We start from the raw sequence: 14,785 nt of genomic DNA, 5'->3' as shown, positions 1-14,785 counted from the left end.
AACCAGATGGCGCTGATTATTCTTGACCAGCCCCGATTTAGATATAGGTGGCGCTGATTATCCTTGATCGGCGCCGGTTACGAACTCAGGCAGCGCCGATTTTTCTTTACCGGCGCCGATTTATAACCAGATGGCGCCGTTTATTCTTGCCCGGCGCCGATTTAGATTTAGGTGGAGCTGATTATTCTTGATCGGCGCCGGTTAAGACTCTGGCAGCGCCGATTTATAACCAGATGGCGCCGATTATTTTTATCTGGTGCCGATTTAGATTTAGGTGGCGCAGATTATCCTTGATCGGCGCCGGTTGAGACTCTGGCAGTGCCGATTTTTCTCGACTGGCGCCGATTTATAACCAAATGGCGCTGATTATTCTTGTCCAGCGCCGATTTAGATTAAGGTGGCGCTGATTATTCTTGATTGGCGCCAGTTATATGCAGGCAGCGCACTGCTGATTATTTTTAACCGGCGAAGTTATTGGGAAAAGATAAGGAAGATGATATGATTGTGCTTTGCTGGGGGATAGTCTTTCCTTATACTGTTGCTAATATTATATCAGTGTATAATTTTTTTAAGCTGCGCATTTTCTTTTCTTTCTTTCCTTTATTTTTATTTTTCAAGCAGCGCCTTTTCTTTCTTTTACTTTTCTTTTATTTTTTTTGAGCGGCGCCTTCGGCGCCGCTCAAATATTAGGGGGGGCGCGCGCCCCCTGCGCCACCCCCCTGGATCCGCCACTGTACACTATAAGTTGAAGTAGACGATGAAGACGTGTTGATAAAACGATTTGTCTGCACATGCATTGATGAGTATATTCGTTTGAATCTAGATCTCAACATAATATTCATAATAAAACAGTTAATAGAAATCTTGGACAAAAACATTCGCGCTTCATGAAGATAATTCAGAAATAGTAAATTTAGACAAAATTCTTATTCACGAATGAAATTTATAGTCATGTCACTGAACTAATAGAAATACTGCTCTTCTAATTTGACGCGAGTTCTTAAGGTAAACTCTTATCAGCTCGAAGAAAAGAAAAGGTATTTTGTGCACATATCCAAAATAATGTTAAAGCTATTGATGATGACAGAAAAAATAACAGACAGATATTCAATACGAGTAACATGAACGCATTAATGAAAACGAAAATTGTACACATTTGAATGAAATTAATTTTGAAATATAAGTAAATGATACTTTAAATGTATAATGTCCTGCTCTCTTGTTTTGATAAACTTATCTGTGTTTGAAGCTATAGTTCTGTACACCTGGTATTTCTGGAACCCGATCTGCTATCGATAGGCTGCTTGACTTTCTCTCCAGGAATTCCATTGGCCAAGGACCGCGTGTGGGCCACACTAGTCGGGTTCTCTGCTTTCCTGCACCTCACACATATCAACAAAGCCCTCCTGTGACTCGTGCTCATGGAAAATATAATAATCGGATTGAGGCAAGAGTTAGCCAGTGCCGAAAAGTAGTAGATATTCCGAAATTCAGCAACACCGGTCATGTGGACGAGCGAAGAGTGATCAAGCTGGAACCAAACGATGAAGATGTAGTACGGGAGCCAAAAGATACCGAAGAACAACGCTAGGATGAGGACAGTGAGTGCCAGTCGTCTTCGCGCTGAGAAGTGTCTGGCTCCTGGTTGGGTTTCACCGGCAAACGCTCCTGCACTCTTCAAGAGAGTTTGTGCAATAACTGTGTAGAGGAAGGTGATGATGACCAACGGCAAGAGGTACATAACCATTGCTCTGGCGACCTCATAAACCTTTGCCGTTCGGGTGAAGTTCTGTATGTAATGACATACTGGTGAACTTCCACCAGATACGTATGCGTAGACCAAGATCGGTGACGCCACGACTGCTGCAATGAACCAAACGGTGACGGCAGAGAGAATCCCTCTTCGCATACGACCGCCGTGTCTGATGGTACCACCTCGGACCAATACCGAGTAACGTTCAATACTAAGAGCAGTAAGGGTGTAGACGCAAACTCCTTGCACCATTACTTGGGTGAAGTTGACCAGTTTACATCCGGCTAGTCCATACTGCCAACATGAATGTAGTTCATGCTCCAGAAAGAAAGGTCCAGATACCATCACGTAAAGCAAATCACCCATTGCAAGGTTCGTCAGAAGTATATTGGCTGATGTTCGTAAGCGCGGGTTGCTCAAGATCACCATCATCAGAAAACAGTTTCCTAGGAAACCAACCAGGAAGAAAATGCCCAGGAGTGTGGCATCCCGCGCGAATTTCGGCCCTTTAGAATGACAGAAGCTTCCATCGGGGTCGAATGTGCTGTAATCGTACATTAGTCCATAAAAAGAATAAGAGTCATTATAGTCAGCTTGATCATTCAGACCTACCGATTGTGTAGTTGGCAAAGTGGTATCCATTGTTGATATAGATTTCATGTATTCTTGTCCACTTGTATATCGTGGGAAATCGTGTTGCTATCCTTTTTGTAAACTAATTACTTCACACCATTGGATGCATTGAACATAGTGTTCGTTGAAGAATGAAAGATGCACAACAGATCTACCTTAACTCATTTAGCGGTTTCAAATGATGATGCTTATGATGATGATATCATTAATAACGTTCATCTAAGAAGAAAGCGGTCTTCTCAAAATTTACAAATATAATTTCAAGTTCAACACACGTAGTATATATACTAAGCCAAATCGGTTGCCAAAGCCAACAATATTCGAAAGAATATATTCTAGTTGGTATTTTGCAAAAGTTATGTTGAAAACAGAAATACAATTCAACTTTGAAGTCAGCCAAATGTTCTTCGTGTTCATGTACCCTTCATCTCCACTGTGATACTTAGTGATGTAGACTGATGAATATTATTGAGATGCTCAAAATCCTCTTTCGCTGGTACCGGTGGATTGCGAAAGGCATGTCCATAACCAAAGTGAATTGCGTTAGTGAGTGCTGCTCTTGCGCCCGGCGAGTTTACCGCTTTCGGCGTCGAAAAGAGAAAGGGATTCATCTGATTGGCTGCCTGCCATCATTCACATGAGATTATTTCACTCTTGATAAGCTCCGCCCCTTCCATGTCTTATACCATATGTCTTGTTTATATTCTTATGTTCATGCGGTATTTGACTTGTTTGTATGTTTACGATATTGCATCCGTGTATTTTAATTCTTTGATTTACTTAAAGATTGTTTCGGATTTGGGATATACAATAGAAGACAGTGGCGTAACTACGGGAGGCATGAGGGGGGGGCACGTGCCCCCCCCCAATCGGCTGACCAAAAAAAAAAAAAAAAAAAACGGGGAAAAGGAGAAAAAGAGGGAGAAAGGAAGAGGAACGTAGTGGCAAAGAAGAAATTATTATTCATTATAATTGTATATTGTATTATAATCATGTTATGTTATATTACATAGGAAACATTTTTATCATAACTTTATGAAACATAATTTGCTCAGGGTCCATGTCTTCATTGTTCCTGGTGCTCGCATTGTCTGTTTAAAGAGATATAAACCTGTTGTTCGAAAACCTCCCGTTTTCAAGTCAATATATATACATCAAATATATTATTGTTTTATGTAGTGACATATGCTTCTTTTTTCATGACTACTTAAAGTGATTGCCCCATGTTAAGGTCTTAATATAAAACATTTCCTGTCCGTGATTACGATCGCTTCAGTGGATTGGTGAGATATGTCTGCTCTCCATGAATTCCTAAAATCAGTCCTTGAAATGTCCCCTTTTCTGATCTGAATATCAAAAATTTTCAGCTCGCGCTTCGCGCTCGCATAATTTGGTTAGTGAAATACGTATAGTCTTAGTGAATTCCTACAAACAAGCCTTAGACTGCCCCGCTTCAGGTCTGAATTATCTAAATTTTCAGCTCGCGCTTCGCGCTCGCAATATTTTATTAGTGAGATGCGTATGATAATCATGATAACATTGACTACAAAAAGTGTTTCATGCGTTCAGATGTAATTCTAACAAAATCAGTAAGCGCTTGGCACTCGCATTACATGACTATGGTGAGATATGTATACAATTAAGAGATTCCTAAAATATAGTCCTTAAGATCTCCCCGTTTGGGATCAATATATACAAAAGTTTCGGCTCGCGCTTCGCGCTCGCATTGTTTAGCAAGACAGGTACGTATCATGATTACAAAAATTCGATTATAAAGTCCTTTTTTAGGTCTGAATATCAAAAATTTTCAGCTCGCGCTTCGCGCTCGCATTATTTGATTGCTGAGATGCGTATGTTATTCATGATTACAATGACTACAAGTGCTTCCTTAAAATGTCTCTATTAGGTCAGTATACCTGACAACTTAGCGCGCTTCGCGCGATCACTATATAAGTGACTCAAAAATTTTGCTGGTGCCCCCCCCCCAATGCCGTGACCCACGGTACGCCACTGATAGAAGATACCTCAAGTTATTTAATTCTCCACGATTTTAGATTATCATGCTTGAAAAATTTCTTGGATTTATATATATATATATATATATATGGCATTGGAATTGTGATTGAAAACAACTGAGTTTCACTAATCATATTTTAAAAAATCATATAAATAATGTGATGGATAAAAAACACTTTCATTCACACCACAATTTTGCTTTAAGTTCAGATCTAATTCTTTAAACCCCTCACATCTTGATATCTATCTTGTGTAGGCCTATGTGTGTGGGGGAGGGGGTGAGTGGGGTGTCTTTCAACATAACATGAATTTACTTCAAAAGAGATTTTTTCCACTTTTCTTTCATTCAAATCGAAAACGGTATTGCTCTCAAAGAACGAAGAATCTGAATACTAGAAGTTGACCATCTCCAAATAAAATAGTGTTCGTTATATTATGTGTATATACACACATATATATATTATGTGTGTGTGTGTTTAGAACTAACGGTAAAAAAAACAATGACAAGAGAGAAGACCTGTTATATCGTTGTAATAAAATAGTTTTTCCAATGCGCAATCTCCCTCTATTTTTATCTTTCACCAACGCAAATTTGATGACCCGATGTGCCCCCCAAGTCAGTTAAAATTCAACTCCTAGTTGGAGTTGTCTTGACAAGGGCGGAAACTACTTGCCAATGCTGTGAGATAGAACGGTCCATTACATTAATGGTGTGATATCGATAAAAAGAGCAATCATCAAAAGGGCTTCTCTCAAGTGTGTTTCGGATCGAGAATTAAATTGTCAAAAATGACAGACGGCACTTTTTAATCGATTCTGATATTTTATTTACTATTTCGGGGAGAATCGACTTTACATGTTGTATTTGTTCTGTTGGCTATAGTCGCCGCTTTTCCGACGGCGGCGGCGGCGTCGTCAGCATTGAAATCTCAACCAAGGTTTAGTTTTTGGAATGTCATCACAACTTAGAAAGCATGGACCTGGTTCATGAAACTCGGATCGTTAGGGTAAACAGGTATTACTGAACATCCTGCCCGAGTTTCAGGTCACTTGACCAAGGTCAAAGGTCATTTAGGGGCAATGAACTTAGACCATGTAGGGGAATCCATATCGAAATCTTCAAAACGTCATAATAACATTGAAAGTTTATGGATCTAGTTTTGGACATAAGGGTAATGGTGTGTCATTAAGTATCAGGTCACACGACCATGGTCAAAGGTAATTTAGGGTAAATGACCTTTGGCCATGTTGGGTGTATTGTTGAATTGCCATCATGACTTTGAACATTTATGGATATGTTTCATGAAACATAGTCAAGTATCAATTGTTTTTCACAAGTCTTAGGTCACATGATCAAGGTCAAAGGTCATTTTGGGTCAATGAACATACCATCGAAAATCACTGAGTAAAATTTTTACCGAATATTGGATAGAAGGGGAACATGCATGTTTGCTGGGTATTTTTTTTGTTATCCCATATTGGGCTAAATGCATGTTTTAAGGGTAAATTTCAACGCAAAATGGAATGGACTCACGAATAAGATTAATAACCTCGGGTATCAATTATGAGTCTTTCATAATTATATATTCATTGCATGCGTTTTATTGAATTCTATTCTAAATCATTTACATTTGGGGCAATTTATGATCAACCTTTTTGTACGTCTGACCGTGACCCCCATTTTTTTCTTCATAAACAGACGAAATCATGCTCCTTTGAGAAATTACAGACTGTCAAAAGATCAAGAAATCAGAGACGGAAAATTTTATGAAGGTCCCATTAATACTGGGTCGGACGTACATATTTTATGGAATTGCCCTTTGATGAAACACAAGTCCATAAGTCATTTCTATGTATTTTGATTGATAAACACTTTTTTTTCTTAACACGTTTTATGAGGAAGGATACCGTTCACACCCTTTATGATATATGTCTTTGCATACTCGGGCAAAGTCTCCTTAATTGTTTGAGTATGATATAAACAGATCACGTTAATAATCTGTTGTATAAATAATAATTCGACCCTCCATTTATACCTCTTTAGTGTAGCTCGAAAACATAATACCCCATAGAGTTTCTTTGCTAACATTCGTTTTGCTGATTTATATTGCTCGCCTATAGGGTTGCCAGTGTAGAAGAAAAGCGAGGATGCTGCTTTCTATCTTCAAGGGGTCATTGGTGGCTGCCATGATTTTGACTTGTCTGGGCCAGCCAGATCCATGTGAAGTCCCCTTAGTTACAGACAGTGGACAAAAGGACAACTTTACCGTGGTAGATCTAGCCCGAGAGCTCTACGCCTGTACTATGATCAAGATGATAGATCGTGCTGGACTTGGACCCATGTTCCGTGAAAAAGGTGCTAGAATAGTTGAATTTTTATACTGAAGATTGATGACATCTGCCTGTTATTTATGTGACTAATTATCCATACACAGATCGACAGTTTCGAAAACTTTACTTTGACTCAAATAACAATGTATATATAGGCCTATAATGTAGAATGTACAGAGGAGCAATTTCGTCTTTTGATGCGTCTTCGTATCACTTATAACTAGCTGAATAAGAACGAGGAACGAAAATGGGTAAATTATGAATTCCCGGAGAAGGGAGGGACTGGAATTTATATACATGCACATCATTTTATAGAATGGATCCCATCTTGCCGAAATCCTAATCTGTACTATGTATGGTTCGTGAGATAAGTCGATCTTATAATGGGAAAACCACCTAAATAGAAGGCAAATTGCTGTTTATAGATCCGTCCAGTTGTAGATAAGTCTTTCGCATTTATTTAATTGAAATACAACGACCTTTTATTTTACCAGGCCCTTTCACCCTCTTCGCGCCTTACGACCTTGCATTCGGCTTCCTGCCTGATGACATCTGGAACAAGCTCATGTCCAATAACACTTATCTCCGCGAGCTCCTCCTCTTCCACACCGTACCCCGTCTCGTTGGAAGCATCGACGACGTATACAACGACGAACTCATCGAGACAATGCTTCCCGACAAGAACATCCGACTCAATATCTACCAGATTGGCAAGATGATGGTTAGTGGGCGTGGCGCAGCTGAGCAAGCGAAGGGGGTAACCGGTGTGAGTTGGTGGCAATCTGGTGGTGGGATGCCGTTGGTCCATTGGTAGACAGCTGCTTGATCACTTGTCTCGGATGAACGGGATATCATAGATGCATGAGGGAGTAGGATGATGTAGAATGAATGAGAAGAGAATAATAAGGCATTAATAAAAGAGGAAAGTACGGGATAAAGGGTGAGAGCATCGGCAGATCTTGGATTTCATAAACGAAGGAGAGAGTAATAGTTCATGATCGTATAGCGCCTTTTACTCATAAAATCATTTGACCCCCCCCCCCCAAAAAAAAAAAAAACGATCCGCGTTAGCAAAAATTACATTATACGGTGTAGTCCCCCCCCCCAAAAAAAAAAAAAAAAGAGGGAGAGAGAGACAAAAAAATACACAAAATATGTTCAATGTAGTCATCACAGGGGGGGGGGGTCCTTCACTACATAGTGGCACATCCAGGGACCGCCCGGCCCCCTCCCCCACCTCCATCAGGCACAGCCACAAGTTGAAAGAGAAAAGAAAGTGAGATAATTATGGATATAAAGAGATTATCATTGAAGGAGAAAAAAGAAATGGAAAATAGGAACAGAAAAGAAGGGGTTAAGAGAATTCGAAAGGAAGAAAGATGTAATTATAATGAGAGCAAAGTCCATTAGAAGGGAAAAGAGATGGACATGGCCAAAGAGAAAGAAAGAAAGAAAAGGGCATGCTGTTCAAGTAGTCCTTGGTGACTCATCCCGTCCGCTTATGCAAATTGCGTTTGTCGATTTAAGATCAGAGCAGAGGAAAAAAGTTTTAGGATTTAACCCTAAAAGGCCCGGCCAGGGGGCGGATTCCGCCCCCCCCTCTAAATTTTTCACGATAAATCCGCCGCGCGAAATTTTTCAAAAGCGCCGCTCGCTGACTTTTACTTTCAAATCTCGCACAACTTTTGAGAACATAATTTGCGATGCCCAGGTACGCGGTTACGAAATTACGCAACATTATGTAAGTGCATGTCAGACCCAAAACTGCTCAAAAACGTAAATTCATGTACAAATCCAAAGCAAATTGTGTATTCAGCCAAAATTCATAAATGTATCATTATTTCTACTTTACTGATGAAACTTAAATAAATTTGGTCTTGTTTATGATCAAAATTAAGTCTGCAACAATTTCCATCCAAAAAACAATGAAAAACAAAAAGTAAAAAAATATAGAAATACATAAGAAATTAAAAAAAACAATAAAATACATAAGAAAAAATTGCAATACCAAAATTTTGTTAAAGTGCATTTGAACGCAATCATACAAAGAGTCTGTGAATAAAAACTAGCAGTTTTGGGGGCCGTAGGATAGTTGATTAGAGCAGATATTTTATTTCATGCATGAATTGGCATAATTCATTAAATAAAAAATCTTATTACTAAAAAAAAATGAACCATGTTACAGCCTTGTAGATTTTATCGCACACTACCTATTTGCAAAGTTTCGTGGCGCTCGCGCGATCGAAGGCCGAGATCTCAGAGGGGGGGGGGGGCGGAATCCACCCCCCCCCCTGCTGTGAGAGGGGTCCAAATAACCCGGCTCTTTAAGGGTTAATAAGATGGGCAAAATATTGTCTTAGCAGCATCATGACGTCAAGATCAGTATAACTTAGTTGTTAATACCTCTGTTTTTGATTATTTGACTTTTATTCATTTCTAGAGGATTACAGCGTGTGGTGGACCTGTAATAGACGGTGGAAACGCAACCAATGGTGAGGTTCGCATAATCTCTAATGTGATGCATCCAGTTCCACCAGGTGATATAATGGAAGTCGTTAACAATGATAAGCAATTCACCAAGCTTAAGAAATTGATTTATCTGGCAAAACTACAAGATTACCTAAAAGGTAAGGGTGATATCGAATGTTGCATGAGCTGTCGCCCCCCCCCCCCTCCAACATACTGATACACACTTTCTTGTGTGACCCCTTTTTTCTATTAAGTTGTTTTCCGCCTTCCTTTTCTGAAAAGATACCAGGCCTAAAAGTCCTCTGGTCTTTCAAGATTTGGGAGTGCGTTGCAACCGGGCAAGATTGCCAGATTTGCTTTTCTTGAGAGTGTAGGGGGGGGGGGCAAACATTGCATTGGTCTATCTTTTAGGGGAAGGGGGCCTGTTTTACAAATTTTCGTCGGTTGCTAGGCCAGTATGCATTTTTTGTTCAAGGATTGTGGAAGAGTAATTCTTTTCAACGAAATTTGAAAGCAAGAGAGTGAATCGACCAAGCCTTTGACAAGGGCACATTTTATTTTTTATACGTGAAATCAAAGGATTTGATGAATCTTCATAACATTTTCAGCAGAAAAGCTTTCACTGTTGAATTTTATAAGTGGTGGGGGCTAGCAACTACCCCTTTCCCCTTTTAACGCTGCTGGGTAAGGACTGATTGTGACCCCGCACAAGTTTTTGTGTCGGGGGTAATTGCCCCCCCCCCATGCCCTTCCACTAGCCATCATATGTAACAAAAACCTGGGGAGCATTTCATTAACATTTGATGTCTGACAAGCTGTCAGATCTGCCAACGTTCTTTTGTTTTGACTGGCTGATATTGTTACTGTGGGATAAAACAGGACTTGCCGGATAAAACGTCACAAGTCCCTTTTTGAAACGTTTCCAAGAAATGACCAAGATGCTACTGTAAGAGTGTCTGTTGTATTTGTACTTTCCCATTAGCTATAAATTGTTGTTCTTATCTCTATTTTTTTTTATCTCACCTTCCTCTTCTTTATTCCTCCATTATATTATCATTTTCTCTGCTTCGTCTTTGACAGAGGGTCCATTCACGTTTTTCATTCCAAATAACGATGGCATCGACAAGCTGTCACGTGACGAGTTGAAGAAACTTGAGCACAACACAACATTACTACGTGAAGTATTACTCTACCACCTCTTAGATTGGACTCTCTATGCATCTGGGAGCTATGATGGAGAAGTGTTTGCCACCGTACAGGGAGAATCAATCAATCTAACTGTATGGTATGGTACGTGGAATTAATGCATCGAGATCAATAGTATGGCCCATATTCAGAATTGATTTTATTCAGTTGTAGATCTTGTAGAATTCAGCATTAGAGCCTATAGATAAATATAAATGAACTTTAAGTAGTTCATACAGAAACGCCGTGAGGTTTAGCCAAGTGCTTACCATCATGATACCAAGAATTAAAGGGTCCATATTGTTAGAGTACAACAATCAGTGTTTAGGTGAGGGGTGGAGAAACTGATAATCTCTCACAACACAAAATAAGAAATAAACAACATGAATCAGTGCACTTCTCCCAATTTGAGTAGGAAGCTTGCAAACAATTCCCGCCCCCCCCCCCAAAAAAAAGGGGGGGAAAAACCAGACATTCTTGAAAGTGAAGCTGAACCAAAGCTCCAAGTTTCAAAAGCTTACGGTGCCAATATAGAGAGATTGGATTTAGGCAGGATGAACCATTGACCTTGGGGCAATTTCATAAAATATATGTACATGTATGCAATCTGACCCCTTTATGTTAAAATTTCTGAAATCAAGAAAAGTTGTAATGCTCTCAAAGTAACACAGCTTGAGCAGTTTATAAAGTGAAGAAAGATATAACAAGTGGAATGCCTTTGGCGGTCTCACCTGCATCACGCGATTCAATATAGCAGCAGTGCTGACTTTGATAACTACTATAAAATAATAATTCACAAAAAACACCATTCACATGATACAATACTACGTTCATTGACATTTGACCTTGATCATATGACCTAAAACTTGTCAGTGATACTTGATTACCCCTATATCCACATTTTATACACTATATCTATAAACTTTGAAAGTTTTGACAGCAATCTAATAATTACCTCTAAAATGGCCAAAGTTCATTGACCTTACATGACCTTTGACCTTGATCATGTGACCTGAAACTCGCACAGGATGTTCAGTGATACTTGATTACTCTTATGTCCAAGTTTTATGAACTAGACCAATATACTTTTAAAGTTATGATGGAAATTCAACAAATACCCCCAATTTGGCCAAAGTTCTTTGACCCTAAATGACCTTTGACCTTAATCGTGTGACCTGAAACTTGCACAGGATGTTCAGTGATACTTGATTACTATTATGTCCAAGTTTCATGAATCAGATCCATAAACTTTCAAAGTTATGATGGTAATTTAACAGATACCCCCAATTTGGCCAAAGTTCACTGACCCTAAATGACCTTTGACCTTGGTCATGTGACGTGAATCTCATGCAGGATGTTTAGTGATACTTGATTAACCTTATGTCCAAGTTTCATGAACTAGGTCCATATATTTCTGAGTTATGACATTTCAAAAACTTAACCTTGGGTTAAGATTTTGATGTTGATTCCCCAACATGGTCTAAGTTCATTGACCCTAAATGACTTTTGACCTTGGTCATGTGACATGAAACTCAGGCAGGATGTTCAGTAATACTTGATTAACCTTATGGCCAAGTTTCATGAACTAGGTCCATATACTTTGTAAGTTATGCTGTCATTTAAAAAACTTAACCTTCGGTTAAGATTTGGTGTTGACGCCGCCGCCGCCTCGGAAAAGCGGCGCCTATAGTCTCACTCTGCTATGCAGGTGAGACAAAAATGGGGTCTGATGTAAAATAAGATCAAGGATTTTGAGATTTGCCTTTATACGGTAATTTGTATTGCTCTCTTTACTTCTCTCTCTTCTTGTTCAAAACCTGCTCTCCCAAATTATCTGCAACTCATCTCCACAATTCCCTTTGCTAATCTTTTTCATAGACCAGGTTTTGGTTGGTTTTAATTTTTAGTACATTGGTACACTCCTCCCTGAATGTCTCGAACTTCTTTAAAAAGATGTCAACCTGAACAAGATTATTTTAAAAACTGAAAATCAGTATTTTGGTGAGGAAATCAGTATTTTCACAGAAATACTATAGGACAACACCAAAAACCTGAAACTTAAAAAAAAATCAGTTATTTGCGTGTAACCATCAGTATTCTATTTTTTAGTACCAAGTACTACTTGGCAGCTCTGCATGTATGTCAGGGGTGGGTACACACAGTCCAAGGTATATTTTGGAAGTTCTTAGAGTGGCATTAACAGTTCACCATGCCATCTTATTCCATGTATTCAATTTAAAGCAAATTGTCTTGCCATCAACTCTTATTCACTTCTCATCACTAATGATTATGAAACCATTCATTGATCACATTCACATACATTTCTGATTCTGATATTCTCTAGTTACATTTCTGCCAATAATTAATTCCAACATTACTTCACCCTTCTTTCATCAGATACTCTTTGGGTAAATGGACATACCAACGCCAGAGTGGTCTATCAGGACTACAACATCTACAATGGTGTTCTGCATATCATTGACAAGGTGCTCATCCCACCTATCATTTGGAGGAAGTACACCTGAGAAACTGATCTTATGAGATAAATCATATTAGATCTCACGAGAATAGAATAGGATCCGAGTGTGTATATTGTATCTCCCAAATCATATCATAGCGTAATCAGCATTTAAAATCTCTTGGGAACACAGTAATCTCTAGACTACCTCTTGCACAAAATTTGACTGTGAAGATGTAAATAACACGTTGAACATTCCCCTAATTCGGTTTGAAAATATCCTGCAACTTTATCAAATATTTGGCTTACACTACCTCAGGCGAGGGTTCGTATAGACTCCACTACACTTCACTACCGGTACCCTCTGCTCCACCTACACAAAGTACCTCGGCGGACAAATACTCGCTCTCTCTCAAAAAAAGACAAATTGTGGCACTTTATGGTAACGAAAATGGCGAAGGCAAATTGCACATGCGCGGAGGTCTGCAGCAATTTTAGGTACAAATTGTTGCAGACCTCCGTGCATGCGCAATTTGCCTTCGCCATTTTTGATTCGGCAGAGAATTTATTTCGTGTGATGAATCGAGAACTGGCTTCAAATCATCGATTATGAGACGTTTTCAAGAAAGGGCAAGGAGCGAGTCTGTGTCCGATGGTAAATTTAGTAACTGTAGAGTAAGCTGAATGTATGTTTAGGTCTTGATATGCTGCTTTTGTTACCATAAAGTGCCACAATTTGTCTTTGTTTTTTGAGAGCGAGTATTTGTCCCTGAGGGTTCGGAAAGGTGGAGCGGAGGGTAGTGGTAGTGAAGTGCATTGGAGCCTATACGAACCCTCACCTGAGGTAGACTTACACAAAAGGTTAACTTGTGTACTCTCCTGTATTTCTATCAAAAATCACATAAAGGTTAATTTGGAAGACATTTTTTGGAACACTAATTAATATCATCTCTCCAGTTCCTATTCAAAAACATTTTTTGTAGAGTGAGCATGAGGTGTCAATTTGTGGTAAAATTGACATGTAAATACCATGTTGGGTAAATGTTTCAATACAAAAATAAACATGGAATAAAAAAGATAACTTGTTGAAACTGAATGATTTCCCAACAGTTTTATGTAAAAAAAATACCATTCTCATTTGATTTTATTAATGAACTATCTCTTCTTGTTCTCCCTCATTTTTATCTAAAATTTGTATAAGAATTTTAATATCTCACCACAATATAGTGATACAGTAAAAAACTGACAAAATGTCAACAGTAAATTGTCAAAATCAATAGGCAAATCAACTTAGATAGCACCATAAAAGTGCTTAAGGATAGCCAGAGATTGTTTTCACTAACACTTTGTTACAGATAATCATGTTTTTCAAAATGTTACAGAATTAAAGATTTTTATATATATACTAAATTTTTTGCAATTAAGTTATTTTCTTACGATTGTTTTCTTGTAGTCAAAATGGGATTAGATGCAGATCCGATGGGTATTTTTACAGGCACATGGTTTTGCATAGGATACTTATGTCACAAAGGGCAAAATTAAAATTTGCATCCAAGATGTTGAAAGAAGGTCTAGAAAGATACCAAATTCACGATTTCAATATTCATGGTATTTTTAGTTCGAACATTTCAATTATTATTGTGCTATTATAAGCATGCAAAATTTGTGCCTAGGTTGTGAGTATGGAAAATCATATGCTTTCAAGAAATTAAATTTTACTTTTTAAATTTGAATACGCTAAACAAAAACACTTGCTTCACTTGCAAATCCCAACACAAAATTGACAAACTGTGGAGAATAAAATGCAAATGACTGATTGTGACATATTCTTTCACTCTCAACTTTCACAATGAACTCTCATTCCTGAGAAAACTCACCTTTAATATACAGCCCGCACATAAAGAACATTGATTCTAACCGTAATACACACTAAAAGAGAC

The 14,785-nt window shown here is 38.6% G+C and overlaps 2 protein-coding genes across 2 annotated transcripts; one reads left to right on the top strand and one right to left on the bottom strand.

Annotated features, from left to right (window-relative positions):
- Nucleotides 1-620: 620 nt before the first annotated feature.
- Nucleotides 621-2,915, bottom strand: LOC129256247 (phe13-bombesin receptor-like). The gene has a single exon (XM_054894494.2). It carries the CDS (start codon nucleotides 2,411-2,413, stop codon nucleotides 1,250-1,252), a length of 1,164 nt encoding a protein of 387 aa, XP_054750469.1. The 5' UTR covers nucleotides 2,414-2,915; the 3' UTR covers nucleotides 621-1,249.
- Nucleotides 2,916-6,406: 3,491 nt separating this feature from the next.
- Nucleotides 6,407-14,255, top strand: LOC129255519 (periostin-like). The gene is made up of 5 exons (XM_054893868.2): nucleotides 6,407-6,758; nucleotides 7,228-7,454; nucleotides 9,174-9,360; nucleotides 10,283-10,492; nucleotides 12,785-14,255. The coding sequence occupies exons 1-5, from the start codon at nucleotides 6,551-6,553 to the stop codon at nucleotides 12,910-12,912; spliced, it is 960 nt and encodes a 319-aa protein (XP_054749843.1). The 5' UTR covers nucleotides 6,407-6,550; the 3' UTR covers nucleotides 12,913-14,255.
- Nucleotides 14,256-14,785: the final 530 nt, after the last annotated feature.

The sequence above is a fragment of the Lytechinus pictus genome, chromosome 3, assembly GCF_037042905.1.
Source record: "Lytechinus pictus isolate F3 Inbred chromosome 3, Lp3.0, whole genome shotgun sequence".
Lineage (NCBI taxonomy): Eukaryota > Metazoa > Echinodermata > Echinoidea > Temnopleuroida > Toxopneustidae > Lytechinus > Lytechinus pictus.
Note: the sequence above shows the minus strand (reverse complement) of the source record. Positions and strands in the feature narration are given on the sequence as shown.